The sequence below is a fragment of the Homarus americanus genome, unplaced genomic scaffold (genome assembly GCF_018991925.1).
Source record: "Homarus americanus isolate GMGI-L3 unplaced genomic scaffold, GMGI_Hamer_2.0 scaffold55640, whole genome shotgun sequence".
In the NCBI taxonomy this organism is placed as follows: Eukaryota; Metazoa; Arthropoda; class Malacostraca; order Decapoda; family Nephropidae; genus Homarus; species Homarus americanus.
The window spans coordinates 4,648,068-4,665,200 of record NW_024713650.1 but is presented as its reverse complement, the minus strand read 5'-3'; the positions used below and the strand labels follow the sequence as shown (position 1 = coordinate 4,665,200).

General features: G+C 38.9%; 1 protein-coding gene across 1 annotated transcript; it reads right to left on the bottom strand.

The window, feature by feature from the left end:
• Positions 1–30: 30 nt before the first annotated feature.
• On the bottom strand, positions 31–16,694 carry LOC121874025 (nucleolar transcription factor 1-like; the record flags this gene model as incomplete). Its single annotated transcript, XM_042377899.1, is given in 7 exon segments — positions 31–157; positions 327–522; positions 1,066–1,255; positions 2,942–3,102; positions 5,545–5,631; positions 7,727–7,815; positions 16,568–16,694. Coding segments are annotated over 6 exon segments (819 nt in total), but the record flags the coding sequence as incomplete, so codon positions are not given.
• Positions 16,695–17,133: the final 439 nt, after the last annotated feature.

Genomic DNA, 17,133 nt, shown 5'->3' with positions numbered 1-17,133 from the left:
AATTAATAATTATGCAATATAAAAACTTACCCCCTTCACAGAGGATTTACTTAAAAAGTCTTTATAGAAACGACTTATGGGTTGTCTAATCTGTTTCTTTCTCGAGGCAAAGGACGACACTTTTTCTTCTGCCTCTTCTATAATTGTCGCAAGTGTCCTGAAAAAATAGTAAGATTAAAATAGAGCATTAGTTCAAAAGGTACCCACCCACCCACATATCCAAGCTCTGGCTATAGCACACTGATGATCATTTCATATAAAAGTGTGAAGAGTTACAAATACATACCATGAAAGCTTATTAGGTTATTATTACATCTCATACTTACTTCATTGTATTGATACGAGCGGAAATCTCCATGAATCGCTTCTTGCAATTATCTCCAGAGTGGTCACCAAATGCCACTTCATCCCAATCAAAAATTTTCAATCTGACCCGACAACTCTTGGTGTCCTTCTTGGGTGCGAGAGCCTTCATCTTCTCCAGCAGCTCTAGTTCCTCCTCCATAGTCCAGTTTTGACACTCTGTAATAAACATTAGGTGCCAGTGTACAGGGAGGGAACCAATAATCATACCCATCAACATTCACACAAGGGGTGAACACTACCTACTGAGCTATATGCCAGCAACACTGAATAACATCCACTGCTAAGGTGGTGTATTCCCAACTGTATGGACATGATTCACATTTGAGAATTGACAACTTTTGCTGGTCATGAAAATTTTTGGCCCAAGATGTAGGGACTACTCAGGCCACCACTGTCCCTCCAACACCCTAAATTTTCTCATCAACTTTGGGTAAACCTCAGGAATAACTCCAGGGATCTAACAGCCAGAAATCCAGACAAGTTTGGAAAATTCTCAAGCATGATGCTACGTATCCACAGGAAATATTAATGTTGACAATTTGTACAAAACTATTTATGTGCCAGAAACCTGTCTTGAACAAGATTAAGTTCCTACAATTTAAGTGATTAAGTCTAGGCCACTTGACATTATACATATAATACTGTATTATCATTTAATTGCTACATCAGCTGATTAACAAAGTATATGTAGCAACGTACCTACTTCAAGGTCCTCATCTTCCACACTCACAACTTTTTCAGAATTACTCCTTTGCTTTTTATTCTCCATTTTAGATGGACTTGATGGACTTTCAGAGTCTTTCTTTAACTGTCTTTTCATAGAAGTCTTTAGTACATTGTCTGCAGGAACTTTTACAGGAGACATCGATGAAACATTTTCTTGGGATTTCTGAAAAAATAAATAAAAATAAATAAATAAAAGGAATATTTCTTTAAGTCCTGTAATCAAACTGTTACTGACACATGCACACACTATAGCACTACACCGACAAACATCCTATTTCCTTCCCTTTAAGGTGTAATGGCATCCCAGGACGCACGGCGTAGTAGGGGTCTATTGGCATCCCAGTAGCGCAGCGAATTTTATATTTTCCCGGGTAACTAGTCATGCTGTTTATGCACCGAAACCTCATCCCTGCATCTATTAGGCCATGTTTCCTTCAGTACCACACATTTCTAACCCAGAAGTGAGTGGTAAATGTATTGTACAGTATATAGTGTAGATACAGTATGACTAGGGTCTGTGGGTCTGCCATCACTCACCCTACACCTCGTTTTAAGTATATAACTGTACAGATAAATATAAGTGAAACTAAATCGTATAAGTGATACTACAATAAAGTAAGTAAGTGACCCCTTTGTCCTCCAACTTAAGATTAGTCCACTACAATGTAAGTACACTGTAGATAGGTATTGTTAACTTTGATTTTGTTTATGGGTGTAATTTTTCAGTAAAACGGTGGTCCAAATTACCGGGAAGGGTGGGGGGGTTCCCACACAAGTCAGACTTTCAGATAAATCGGACTAGCTTGAGCCCCATATAGTCTGACTTATGGGGAGGTGTTACTACAATAAGAAAAACTGTGAAGGTGCTGTGAAGTTGTGAGAACATGAAGAGTGAGTTGGTAGTGTGTCAAGTGGAATCCTACATTATCAGACCTTTCCTTATCTCTCAGTCAGTTCACACTAAGATACAGAAGGGTGATGACTCCCTGACTTCTCTGACTCAGCAACAACCATAAGTGATGAGTTCAGAGGGGTGATGACTCCCTGACTTCTCTGACTCACCAACAACCATAAGTGATGAGTTCAGAGGGGTGATGACTCCCTGACTTCTCTGACTCAGCAACAACCATAAGTGATGAGTTCAGAGGGATGATGACTCCCTGACTTCTGACTCACCAACAACCATAAGTGATGAGTTCAGAGGGGTGATGACTCCCTGACTTCTCTGACTCACCAACAACCATAAGTGATGAGTGATAATTATGCATTTCTTATTCCCTAAAATATATTTCTCACATTAAGACTATAAGAACCTACTCACCAATAATGCTAACTCCCCAGATACTAATATATGAGGGGTTGATCATGAACTGTTTTTTTCTTTCTAAACAAGACAGTAGAGAAGAGTCGTGAAATCAATGACTCTTGAATAATCTGAAGTAGCCTCACCATCCTGCCCCTCCTTCCCACTCCCTAGGCAAGAGCATCTTAGCCACTACTTCGGTTAACTTTCTCCAAATCTACTTCCACCTCACCGGGAAGAAAGAAAGACTTCTAAATAAACACCCACAACACATGTAGATTGATTGGCCAACTGACACCCACAACACACATAAACTACAAAATCACAAACCTGGCTACAAATCCTGGAAATAATAGTATCAAGACCTCAGCCAATAACTATGGTACTGTACATATCTGGCAGTAAGACAATGTCAATTTTCTTCACTGCCAAAACATACCATAAACTTATTCTCTACTATACCACAGCCTCACATTTCCCGCCATCTACCCATATTATTGTTCTGTAAATCACCCAATCAGAGTAACCATCCACCATCAGACTCACATGATTGCCATTACCAGCCACCTTAGTCTTCTTCTTCTTCTTCTTCTTCTTGGGTTTGGTGATAATACAACTATCAAGCTGTTCTGTGTCCTCGGGTTCGACTTTCATTGCAACCTCTTCAAATGCCCTTTTCTTTTTCATTTTTAACTTTTTTGGTGATTCTGAAAAAGAATAAAAAAATTAATTAAATAAATAAATAAAAGTTAACTATTTACAGTAGGGTATAATATTTCAAGAGTGGGTGAATTGTAACGAGCAACGGCAAATGCAAAGTAAGACTCAACATAAACACACACGGTAGGTTGTTACTTGATAAACATACACGTGGCCTATATACCTGCGACTACAACAATGTAATTAAATACAGTAATACCCCGCTTAACGCGGTTTCGCTTAACGCGGTTTCGCTTAGCGCGATTTCACGCATACGCGGTGCCTCGCCAGAGCCGAACTTTCACTTAACGCAGGTTTTATCCATGTATACGCGCAGAGTGTCTGGCTCGAGACGCTATTTTTAGATTCGCCCCTCCCGCCTGCCTGCTCTCGCCTCTCCCTCCTCGTCCCTCCCTCTGCCTGGGCAAGCCGCACTGTAAGGTTGCGCAGTGTGTGTCTTCTACTAACATAAGTGTTACACCTAACTTTTAGTTTTCCTAACCTAACCTTTATTTTTCCTAACTTAACCTTTATTTTTCCTAACCTAACTTCTTCTATATTACTTGTTTGTTCATACCATCATAAAGTTAAGATAAAATTTTTACTACAACATAGTTGTGTGTCGTCAAAAAGTGGAGTTTGGGGGTCGGGCCAGTTTCTATTGGAATTAATCCCATATGTTCTGTTGTTCACTTAGCGCAGTTTTCACTTAACACGGTACCCTGTGGGTTCTATTGACCGCGTTAAGCGGGGTACTACTGTACAGTTCAATCTCAACCGTAATATAATCTGTAAAATATGTAATTACACGTACTTTATAAATTTGGCACATACACACACTTTGCCATCACCCACTGTAACATTACTGTACATGAGTCTCCGAGTTACAAACACCGGACGATATGAACGACGTCCCTTATGGTCAATTATTTTAAGGACCCGACATAGGTACAACTGGTTCGTAGTGTTAACGTATGAGAACTAGGGTAGTTTGTGTGGTGTAGAGGGGAGGCAGAGCGGCGCGTGGGGAGCAATGCATCGCCCGGCCACGTGCCTCGAGGGAGCATCAGTACGCTTCACCCTCACCGCCTTAACGTGTGTGATCAAGTACAAATTGTTGTTTTTTGTGTATTAACTTTTTTCTGGCCTCATCATGGCTCCCAAACAAGTGATTGTAGTGCATCCAAGAAATGAAAAATAATTACGATGGAAGAAAAGTTGATGTAATAAAACGTTCTGAAAAAGGCCAAACACCCTCAGTGGTTGGTAAAGCGTTGGGCTTCAGTCGGTCAACGATCGTAACAATTTTGAAAGGCAAACAGAAAATTCTTGAACATTTAAAAGGATCTACACCAATGCACTCAACTGTGATAACAAAACAAAGAAGTGAATGTGAATTGAAATGGAAAGATTGTTAGTGATATGGGTGGAAGATTAGCCAGTCTCAAGGTTTAGATGTAAAGGTTAAAATTGAATTATTACTTTCCTTTACTGTATTTTGTCATTCAATTTCTTTTTTCTCTTAAATTAAGTGATTTGAGATGTATAAAAGGACTTAGGCTATGATGTAGTGCACATAAGGCACGTGTTCCGACTTAAGAACGTCCTCAAGAACGGAACTCGTCAGTAACCCGGGGACCCCCTGAACCATAAAACAATTGACATTAAGCTATCTTATAATTTAACTCTATGTCATGCTGTTCTAACACTATTACTCCATGCTCTAATACTCAATGCCATTACACTAAGTAACACCCCACCATCCCCACCTTCCTTCAGACCAACATAGCTCGCTGTACAGGGTCTCATAAGTCCTTCACCACGGGTGAAATAATGTGTCCTTTTACTTATTTTCAGACGATGGAATCATGAAAATTACCATCAGAGAAGAGAAAAGAAAAAAAAAACCACACACACACACACACAAGATGCTGTACAGGTTTTCCTCTCCAATGACCCCAATATTTTGTGTTTCTCGGTACCGGCGGCAAGTTTTGGCAATGGACAGCACCAACTTCTCTCTCACTGGTGGTAAATGTACGGGATAAGTACATTATTGATTCCATTATGTTAAGTTATCTAGAATACATCCCCTATGCCACTATAGGTTCTTCAATGATGGTCTTGCCAAGGAATAAAATTGGGAGGGAGACCTGTACTGTATTAAATTAATGACCTTAAATATTAGGGGAAAATAATGTTCCTGATTCATTTTGGTTAAGTTCCACACATGTAGGGAACAGAAAAGGTCTTTTCTTCAGGGCCTGACCCCTAAATACTCTTAGACACACTCATTTTTCTCAGTGGCATATAGCTCTCCACGTAGGGAACAGAGAAGGTCTTTTCTTCAGGGCCTGACCCCTAAATACTCTTAGACACACTCATTTTTCTCAGTGGCATATAGCTCTCCACTATTACTATTCTAGGAGTTCTTCAGGAAGATCACTTACTTTCTGTACTATCTATAGTTGTGCCAGCTGCCACTTCTTCACTTCGGTCTTCAATCAGAAACTTGTCTTTCTTCTTTTTCTTTTTGCCTGAAAATAAATTCCTAGTTATTATACTTAAATCTATCAACATCAGGGTTTAAAATATACACCGTGCTGTATTTATACGGAAGACAGCAAGGGGACCTCTTAGCTTGAGAGGAGTGTGTGTCGTTGTCTGGCAGAGGGACTCGAGCAATTAAAGAGGATGACGAAAGTAGGTTTAAGCGAGCCGAAATGAGGATGGTCAGACAGATGTATAATGACAGGAATCCCTCTTCAGAGCCAAGAGGTCAGCTAGGAACTGAAAGCACTGGTGAAGTTTGATGAAGAGAACCACATGCATGAGAAGAGGCCAAAAATGACGTGGGGGCGACGTTGGGAGAAATTACCTAAGAAATAAGAACCTGACAAGAGAGGCTAGACGAGTCTGTGCGGGTTGAAGAGCTGCCATCAGGTTATCACAGCTAACCCATCCATGTGTGGAAAATGGCCAGAAATAGGTGATTATGATGAATTACCAGTCCAGCTGTATGATGTTCCTTATAGAGTATATACACACACACACACACATGTCTGGTAATTCAACATACCTAGCTCCAACTACCCTAACCATTACTCTGGGATGAATAGTACAATATTCTTTAATAAAACATTAAAATAATCGATAATTTTGAAACACCCGTGACCCTGACCATTCTGGATAAAACACACAGCAATGTATCATCAAATCTTTCTGTCTGACATCATGGGACACATAGACTGGTTAAGCTCATGTATACATTCTGATGATCATTTAGTCTAGAGGTACAAGCCTGAGACACATTGTACAGGAGGATTCAAAAGTCTGGAATCATAGCAATTATTTTTAACTCTGTTCTTCCTTTGTATTTTGGATGAGACAATCACTGTGAGGTTGATGAGAGGCCATGGACCAAGAGAACACCTCCCTCCCTGCCTACATAGACCAGATGTGATGCCACGTGACTGTTTCCTTTAGTGATGCCAGAAACAAGTGGCTTACAAGTCAATAACAAAACCATAATGAAAACCTAAAAAAATGTAGTAGTGTATTCAGAAATGGATGTGTTGAAACCAGGGCTGTGGAGTCGAAGACAAAACCTTCGACTCCGACTCCGACTCCTCAAATTTTTATGCTTCCGACTCCGACTCCGACTCCTTGGCCTATTTGTAACAACTATTTCTACCATCCTAATTGTAATTTGTATGTTGTAACCTGCATAGGTAAAAAGTAAAACACCGTGGCTATACTGCTACAGCTTTATTAATGATCTGGACGATATTTAAGAACTACAAAAAGATGATAGGCTTGACTTTCAAAGTTTCAATCAAAAGAAAAATAAATTTATTAAGAATTCAAGATATTAACTAGAAAACACCATTTACATGTATATCTAAAAGTTCGATCTCAGCATATGAATTTTGTTTAAGCTCATAATCTGATGTGGATCTAAATGATGATCCTACAATTCCTTTTAAAGTAAAGTTATATATTTATGTACATTAAAGAAATGAATACCTTATTAAGGAAAATGGATAAACCTTACATGATTAAGTTATTAAATTAAATTTGCCTTAATCTCACCAAAAACAGGTTGTAGCTAATTGTTTTGTAGCTGAGAGCCTCTGTGCAGTTTTCAACGAAACAAAATTTGATATAATTCAAAATTTCAAATGGTAAAGAAGAGACTATCGTCCAAAATTATAGTGCTATACTGTGCCTGCTACAATAAATTCATAATAATGCTTATAAAATGGAAATAAATTCTTTTAATAATTTAAGAAAATTAGTAGAATCACTGCAATGAATATGCCTGAGTTCATATATTTGTTCTTAGGAACAGAATAGCTTCAGTCGGAGTCGGGACAATTTTACCGACTCCGACTCCACAAGCCGAAATTTCCTCCGACTCCTCGACTCCGCAGCCCTGGTTGAAACCTACTGTATGTGTCAGTAGTAAGAAAGAGTGTGTGTGTGTGTGTGTGTGTGTGTGTGTGTGTGTGTGTGTGTGTGTGTGTGTGTGTGTGTGTGAACAATCATTATAATAAAACTGAGTTATGGACCTTTGACTCCTCCTGTACAGCACAGTAGCTATACTATTTAACATTTACTCATAACACTTACTGGCACCTTTTGCAGACTCTGCCCCTATAAAGTCAGTGATACAACGTTGCGTAGACATACTGAAGTCTCGCTCCCCTGTGAACAACAACCTGGTGGAGATGAAACATACATATATAACAAACACCACATTATAGGTACCATTATTAGTCACCAGTGTTAAAGTCACCACAAGAATCTATGGACTACCCAGGCAGGTATTCTTTGAATACTGGTACCTCAGGGAGTTACAACCCTGACTTGCCAGCTGTTCCCACCCTATAGGTGTAAAACTTTACTTCCAACATGACTGATGGCAAACAGGTCACCAAAACTGTTCCCGTCCCCTGGTCTCTGCTGCAGTTTCTGGACTGGTGTCCTGGGGGTTTGTGGTAGTGAGTGTGGAGGAGCATACCCTTCTAATTTTACCCAACAGCTACCATGAGGCAATCAATTGTGGGAAATTACCTTAAATCATTCACGATTCAGTACAGTGAAAGGTTCTCAAAAGGCTGAAGACTATCATCCTTGTATTGTATATACAGGTTGAGGTAAGTCACTGCGCACCTCCCGTAGACAACGAGTATATTCTTCAGTGACACAATCAACTTGGTTCATTATTGTGAACTGATTCTATACCCCTTCAGTGAACATTTAAATGCGGACGAAATTGCCCACAGCTAATTCCAGCAGGACGGTGCTACCGCACACACAGCTTGTGTCTCCATGAAGCTACTGTGCAATGTGTTCGGAGACAATAATTTCAAAGGACATTTGGCCACTATGGTGGCTACATCTTACACCCTCTGATCATTATTTGTGAAGAGCAATGAAAGGCCCAGTTTACAAAGACAATCCTCACACTCTTCCTCAGGTGAAGGAATCCCTTGTAAATTTCATCAAGTAGAGAAAGTCATTGCAATTTCACCAGGAACATCTCTCAGATTGAATTGTTGCATATCTTTGCAAACGAAACAAGACATGTACCGTACGTCTACAGGCACGTGGGTGCCAGTTCTAACAATTGTTGTAACTAAGTGAATATGGGAAATGTATTTGTATTAATGTACAGACTCTCTCTGAATATACTCATTGTCTACAGTAGGTGCACAGTGACTTTTGACTCACCCTGTATATGCCACAGAATATGAAGGTAATGGAGAAATTATTAAACGAGGCAGAAAACGATGTATGAAGCAGGCCGTTCAAACTAGTGTCATCTAACCTAACAATTAATGAGTCTCATTAAATTAAAAATACAACTTATTTCACCTGACACTAACACTACCTTGAGGGGGGGGTTACTGTAGGTTATAAAAAATGAACAACCTCTCAACAGGCACCAGACATAACTTACATATTGAATTCTGTAATGTCATACCCGGTACCTTAAAGAGTTGCTGGATCTCTTGAGGATTAAGAGCCCTTGCTTATTTTACCTGATGATTAAACACCCTAATGCTAACTCAACTCCCAAATAAGATTTTGGTGTTTAGCTGAATAAAATCACCTGCAATTAGCCAAAGCAAAACACCAAAGTGGAACAACAACCCTTAAAATGGTAATCATCAGGTGGAATGACACTCACAATGCACAATCACCTTTTGACACAAACTTTTCACATAAACTCATTTACCAACAAGAAGCTATGATTGGCTGGTTCATTTGTATCCCCAGACTAACACAGTACAGTACAGGTATTATTATTATTATTACAGTACAGGTATTATTATTATTATAATTATTATTATTATTATTACGACAATTGCAAATCCTCCCTAGCATCAACAAGCTTCATCCTCTTAAGCCCCGTTTTTTGATGCAAGCAGTGATGCATAGGTGGAGAACGTCCACATTAGCAGCCTACTGCCGACAACACCTACACCAGTCGTTTACTTGAGAGAGAGAGTAAGGACGCTTAGGTACAGGAGACATAGTGGCTTTATGCTGTGCAGAAAAAAAAAAACATCGGTGTAAAAAGTGGCCATCGCGTCTCAAAAATGCCTCACGTCAGAGTTTGCCCGGGCCTCACACAACACTAAAAAACAAGACAATGCAACACCAAGGTCATCACGGCGCGCATCATAAGTCCCAGTGTAGACGGGCCTTTATGGAATATTAATACTATATTTTAAACGAAGGAAAGGGTAAATTATAAACATCGTGAATAGAAAAGTTTGGTAAATGCTGTAGTGTTCATTTTGGCACCCAATCAAGTTTAGCAACAAGGAAATGTCTTATAGGGTAATTTTAATGTGCTGAACGCGAATTTGCTATTTCCTTCGGTAATTATTTAGATTGTGACCGTCCGCTGTTTAAAAACACCAAGATTTCACAAATTTATTAGAAGATACTGTATTTTGTTCTGGAAAAAATATAAAAATAGTTGAACTTCTGTACCAGCCTGACCAAACCTCTATGTTAACTCACCTATATCTAAATAATGAAGCATTTACACAAGAAAATTAATAGAACTGAAAATAATCAGCATAAAGAACAGTGTCTAAATATATCCTCTATAATTACTGAACAGCTGATGGTCGCCTTTGTTTCCTGTACAAATGCAGAGTTTTATAGAAGCTATATGGAGAATACAGTGTTACCCCGCTTTACGCGGTTTCACTTCTCATTTACGCGGTGCCTCGCCAGAACCGAACTTTCACTTTCCGCGGTGCATCTACTCATATACGCGGGCAGGATGCGCACAAGGTCGACCAGTCATCAAAACATTACCGAGTTCTTCACCCGCCACCCACCACAGCCGACTTAAGTCAGTGATAGTGAGGATATGGACTTAAATGGACTTTGAGGGGTTTGACAAAGAGGCCCTGCAAGCCTATGTGGTGGATAGTGATACAATTGATACAAGTGATACAGGTGAGGGCCAATAATCTGCCTTCTGCCTCGGAACCAACCCCCCATCCCCGTGTGCCCAGCCATCTTTTCTACTAATGTAAGTGTTAAAAAAACTAATATTATTGATATTTCTCTTAATTATTAATTGTGTGTGCATACCATCATAAAGTTAAGATAATATTTTTACTACAACATAGTTGTGTGTTGTCAAAAAGTGGAGTTTGGGGGTCGGGCCAGTCTCTATTGGAATTAATCCCATATGTTCTGTTGTTCACTTTACGCGGTTTTCACTTTCCGCAGTACCCTGTGGGTTCAATTGACCGCGTTAAGCGGGGTACTACTGTACAGTAGAAACCTTACCTAACACAACGTCTCTCTTAACACGTCAGCAAGTGTATAAAGACAAATAACATGCAGAAATTAACAACACAAAGAATAATTCGATTTCATTCATTTTTTTCCACAGAAGTTCTTTGGATGATAGTAAAATATACTTTTCATCCATTATTTACTAAGTAAATAATAAAAATAATACAATTTTTTATTTTAATTATAAATATATTTTCTTATTTTTCTCTATAGTAAACTGTTCAACCATAATCACCTGTAGTGGGCAGGGTGTGAAGGATGAGGGACATTGTGGGGTAAAACACGGGGAAAACAGATCATATTACAGTATCTGTGATATCTCTGTTACCCGGAACAATTGGTGCAGAGCACTTCCAGGAATGAGGGATTTCCGGGTAACAAGACGACTCTCAAAGCCAGAAAAAAATCCCTTGTCTCTGGATTTTTTTTCGGAATTTCAAGAAAATGTGCCTGATTTTCACCTCTCAAACCCGGAAAAAACTCCCTCTTCCCTGGAATTTTCCGGGTACGGGAAAAATTTTCTCAGAATTTTCCATAAAATGTGCCCCATCGGAAAATCATTCCCAAAACCGAAATTGTCTGGAAAATTCCAGCTTTGGAAACGATTTTCCAAGAAAATTTCAATTCCAGTTATCGGAGTTCCGGGTTTGAGGGATTCCGGCTAACAGAGATATTACTGTACAGTGAAATGACGCCTCTATGTGCTTTGTAAACGAAGAAATTAATTATTTACCATAAATATTCCGCCGAAAAATCTGCCGTGTCAGTGCGTGTTGTTGTCCGCTCTATGTTTCTAGGCAACAACCAGCAAGTTGTTCATTCCATGAGTACTGTACAGTATTCTCTTGTTCACAAAACACTTAAAATTACACCATGATGCTCCAAGAAAGTTGTTTTTATTGATACCAGATATCAAAGTAAGTACTTTCTATTTAATATGGTGGGGGTCTGTCCCTCGGCTAGGAAGTTAGGGGTGCACCTCCAACTCGGCCCATCTTAAATAACCAACTTGGCCCATCTTAAATAACCAACTTGGCCCACACATTACTAACTCGGCCCATCTTAAATAACTAACTCGGCCCATCTTAAATAACCAACTTGGCCCACACATTACTAACTCGGCCCATCTTAAATAACCAACTTGTCCCACGCATTATTAACTCGGTCCATCTTAAATAACCAACTTGGCCCACACATTACTAACTCGGCCCATCTTAAATAACCAACTTGGCCCATCTTAAATAACCAACTTGGCCCACACATTACTAACTCGGCCCATCTTAAATAACCAACTTGGCCAACACATCGAGGGGAAAGTTTTGAATTGGATAAAATCATGGCTCACCAATAGAACGCAGAGGGTCAGCGTAGATGGTGTTAAATCTGAGTGGGGCCGTGTAACCAGTGGGGTTCCCCAGGGGTCAGTACTAGGCCCACTCTTGTTCATAATCTACATAAACGATCTAGATACCGGGATCAGCAGTGACATAAGCAAGTTTGCGGATGACACCAAAATAGGGCGGCAAATTAATTCAGGGCAGGATGCAAATGCATTACAGGAGGATCTAAACAAACTGCAGGGGTGGTCTGAAAAATGGCAAATGAAATTCAACACCAGCAAGTGCAGCATACTTAATATTGGAAGAACAAATACTTATAATGTATACAGCTTTAACAACATCAACCTAGAGAAGTTGACTTGTGAAAGAGACCTAGGGGTACTTGCAAGCCCGGACCTACGGCCTAGAAAACAGTGCGTTAATGTTCGAAATAAGGCAAACAGAGTATTGGGTTTTATATCTAGAAGTGTAAGTAACAAGAGTGCAGAGGTTTTATTGCAACTATATCTTGCGCTAGTCAGGCCGCACCTCAATTATGCGGTTCAGTTCTGGTCCCCCTATTATAGAATGGATATAAATTCACTAAAGTCGGTGCAGCGAAGAATGACAATAATGATTCCGGGACTTAGAAACCTTCCATATCAGGATAGGTTTAAGAAACTTAACTTGCATTCCCTAGAAAGACGAAGAGTGCGGGGAGATATGATAGAAGTATTTAAGTGGGTGAAAGGAATCAATAAAGGGGATATAGATAAAGTTCTTATAATATCCGAGCAGGATAGGACTCGGAGCAACGGATTCAAGTTGGATAAGTTTAGGAGGGAGATAGGAAGAAACTGGTTCACAAATAGGGTGGTGGACGAGTGGAACAAGCTTAGCAACTTTGTAGTAAGTGCGGGAACTCTGGAAAGTTTCAAAAGGAGGCTAGATAGATTCATGGATGATAGAGAGTGGTAGTAACTCTCGACAGGAGCTGCCATGCACAGGCCAACCGGCCTATTGCAGACTCCTTATTTTCTTATGTTCTTATTACTAACTCGGCCCATCTTAAATAACCAACTTGGCCCACACATTACTAACTCAGCCCATCTTAAATAACCAACTTGGCCCATCTTAAATAACCAACTTGGCCCACACATTACTAACTCGGCCCATCTTAAATAACCAACTTGGCCCACACATTACTAACTCGGCCCCCCACCTTACACAATTCAAACAGCTGCTGACGAGAGGTTCAGGAATGAGTTTAAGATATGTTTTATGTTTCTTTTGGTTCACTGAAAAACGAACAGTGTGAATGAGTGAATACCGAGGGTTCAATCTGTATGAAGGACGAATTTTATGAGTTTATGTTCGTAGAACTTGATCAATGAACCGTGATTCACATTCATAACTTGTGCTTCTCCAAGTAATTTTCAATAGGTTTGAAATTATTGCTTCCTGCAATTTGCCTACAATTGATGTTAAACTAATGGGACAGTAGCTAGAGGATAGTGATCTATCTCCCTTCTTGAAAATTGCTATCCTCCAGGATTCTGTTAAACAAATTTGCTAAAGGCATACTAAGCTCTTCCTTACATTCCTTTAATACTCTGGCAAATATCTCAGCGGGACCTGGTGACTTATTAGGCTTTAGTTTGTCTGTTTGCTTACTGACATCGTTACTTGTCACTACTATCTCGCTTAATCTATTTTCTTCACTATCTCCGTATAGAGTCGGTGCCTCGGGTATCCTGTTTAAATTGTCTGTCGTGAAAAGTGTTGAAAAATACCTGTTCAGATTATTGCTCATTTCTCCGTCGTTATCAGTTAGCTCGCCGGTATCTGACTGTATTGGTCCAATCTTTTCCTGTGTTTTAGTTTGATACATTTGAAAGAATCCTTTGGGGTTTGACTTAGCCTCTCTTGCTACCTTCAGTTCATTATTCCTCTTTGCTTTTCTTATCTCGGTCTTACCCGACTGGCCAATACCTTATAATAATCTCGGAGGTAAACTTCACCACAATTTATTCTTCTACCAATAGCCTTCCTTTGTCCAATAATATTCTTTAAATAATTATTTATCCATTTAGGGTCATTGTTGTTTGATCTGAGTTTTCTGTATGGTATGTTCTGCTTTTGTGCATTAAGTAACTCATTGTTTAAATTCTTATGGAACTCGTCAACCTCAGATCTCGTGATCAGGTCATCCTCAACCTTCATATTTTGTGAGGATATCGTTGTCAGGTCTCCAGATAGTGATCTTAATTGTGAACTAAATAAAATACAGGTACTCCTCGACTTACGACCACCGCAGTTGTATAAAATATTTTTTATACAGTATAGTCTGGATTTACGTTTTAATTACGCGGTAAATTTCGTCATTTATACAGGAAGCGGCGCGGGCAGGGTGCGCACAAGGTCGCCCAGTCATCAAAACATTACCGACGTTAGTGATCGCGCTGTGTACCGACACAATTTTCGTTTGTAATTCCCTTTAAAATGGCTGGCAAGCTTAAAAGTGAGAGTTTTGTGGTGCCGAGACGAAAAAGAGACGCCCATTTTAGATTTTCTATGTATTATTTTCACATTTTCGACTTACGACCTGGCCGTCGGTCCCTACCCGTCGTAAGTCGAGAACTGACTGTATATCAAATTATATAAAATAAAAAAGTTCACATCTTCCACATATGTACATTAATATATTAATAAGACAGAATGAAAAGATAAATACTGTAATAACAAATCACCCCCCCCCTCCCTTACAATCTATGCTGCTTTTTATCATTGTACTTATATCATGCATGCAAAAATTTTTAAACTTTTAATTTTACGTTTTAGTCCAAGTTCGTTCACCTAAGTGGTCCGAGTTGGCATTTAATAGTCCGAGTTGGATGTAACCAAAGTTAGGTCAGGTCGGGTAGGTTTCTTTGGTTGGTTAGGTAAGATTATATTAGGTTCTATACGTTGTTGTATCATTTTTATTACTTAATATCATCCCAAGATCATATGTGGAAAAAATTAACAAAATTGGACAATGCATTCTGGTGGTAGCCGTCTGCTCCACGATGTAGCCTCCACCATTACCCCAGATTTAGTTTAAAGTCCACTGCACACTTTCTAAAAGGTTGACTGGGCGCCTAAACGAATACTCGACAAAAAATTTATAAGTTCCCGATGCTTCCTATTTGAGGTCTGCGTAAAGGATACACCCCATTTCGTCACCAATCCACATCGTCACCGACCCGGATCGTCACCAATATCAATTCCGTTTCGTCACCACTAACAGTCGCTGGTGTGAGTGACAAATTGTAAGCTATTATTTTAAATGAATAGAAATTACACATATATACAGACGACTCAGGAAGTATTGTTATTATTATACATATTAATAATTTAATAAGAAAACGATTAAAGCATTGGTAAATATACAAAATACAGAACAAATGAAGGTGATTTGGCATCAGTTTATAAACCACCGAGCAGTGAGATGATTGCAGGTGTATTAACAATGTTTATTATTTATTTTCATCTTTAATAAATTGTCTTAGTGTTTTTTATTACTTTATATCCCAAGCAACAGTTATTTTTGTGTATATATTGATGGGAATGAACGGGGTGATGAAAGTGGCAAAGCAGTGGTGACGAAATGGGTAGACCCCCCCCATATAACCTATGGAAAACAGCTACCATAGTGTTTTAAATATTGAATATGAAGCAGTAAGGTCCTTTGCATTGTCTCGAATTTCTTTTTAGTTAGGTATAGCTAATTAACACAGACACCTGTACTTAAATATTACCACACGATTCATTGCTTTTCTAACTACCATCTTTACCCACACTGTTACACCACAAAACTATGTGTCTGTCTTCCCTCCCCACACATCTCTGCTTCCTTCCCTCCCCACACACACATCATATCATCCCCAGTTCTTGTGATATAACACGTGTTGGCCTCCAGATGCTGCCGCTGTACTGGACCTACACCTGTGGGGGATAACCTCACTCTTGGATCACCAGATAGTCATCAATGGTATATACAACCTTCATCAATGGTATATACAACTTTCATCAATGGTATATACAACCTTCATCAATAAATCGACCTTCGTATATATATATTCTATAATGGCATAGAGAATAAAATACCGTAATATTATGACGTCTCAATGGACCTATACACATTAAACACGGATTACCAATATATCCAGTCAATATTACCCAATCAGACAGTCCAATATATCCACTCAATATCATCAAATCAGACGGTCATAAACAATAGATCCAAATAGTAACATTATATGAAAAATGAAATACAAACCTCAGAGTGCAGCAGGACGCCTCGTGGGGGTAACAGACACACTTCTTCCATCAATCTTTACCAAATTCCTTAACTAACAGCAAGATTATTAATTAAAAGAAAATTAATATCATATAAACTTACAAAGGTATTCTATGTGTTTTAGAGGTAGATAAAGTAATATAATACCGAAAATGAGATCAATAATTTCACTAACACCAACAACCTTGACACTACAGCTGCAACTAATATTTTCCCGCCGTCTTAATGTCCAAAATGTTATTACCCAAAATTTTATATTTAGAGTATTAATTATATCTATATAATATTTTATATATTATTTGTATTTAATCTATCCATGTACTTGAGCTTTTGATAGGTTATATTAGCTGGATATACCTTAATAGTAAAGAGAGGTGGTATATTTAACAACTCAGTAAGAACAATAATTGGGTTAATAATTAGATCTCTAAAGCTATATATGTATATCATTTATCAGTGTTTTGGCTTTATAGTAGATTATCTTAACTATTAATATAACACTTGAGCGCGAATTCCGTTACACAGGATTTTTTGTTTACTCCTAA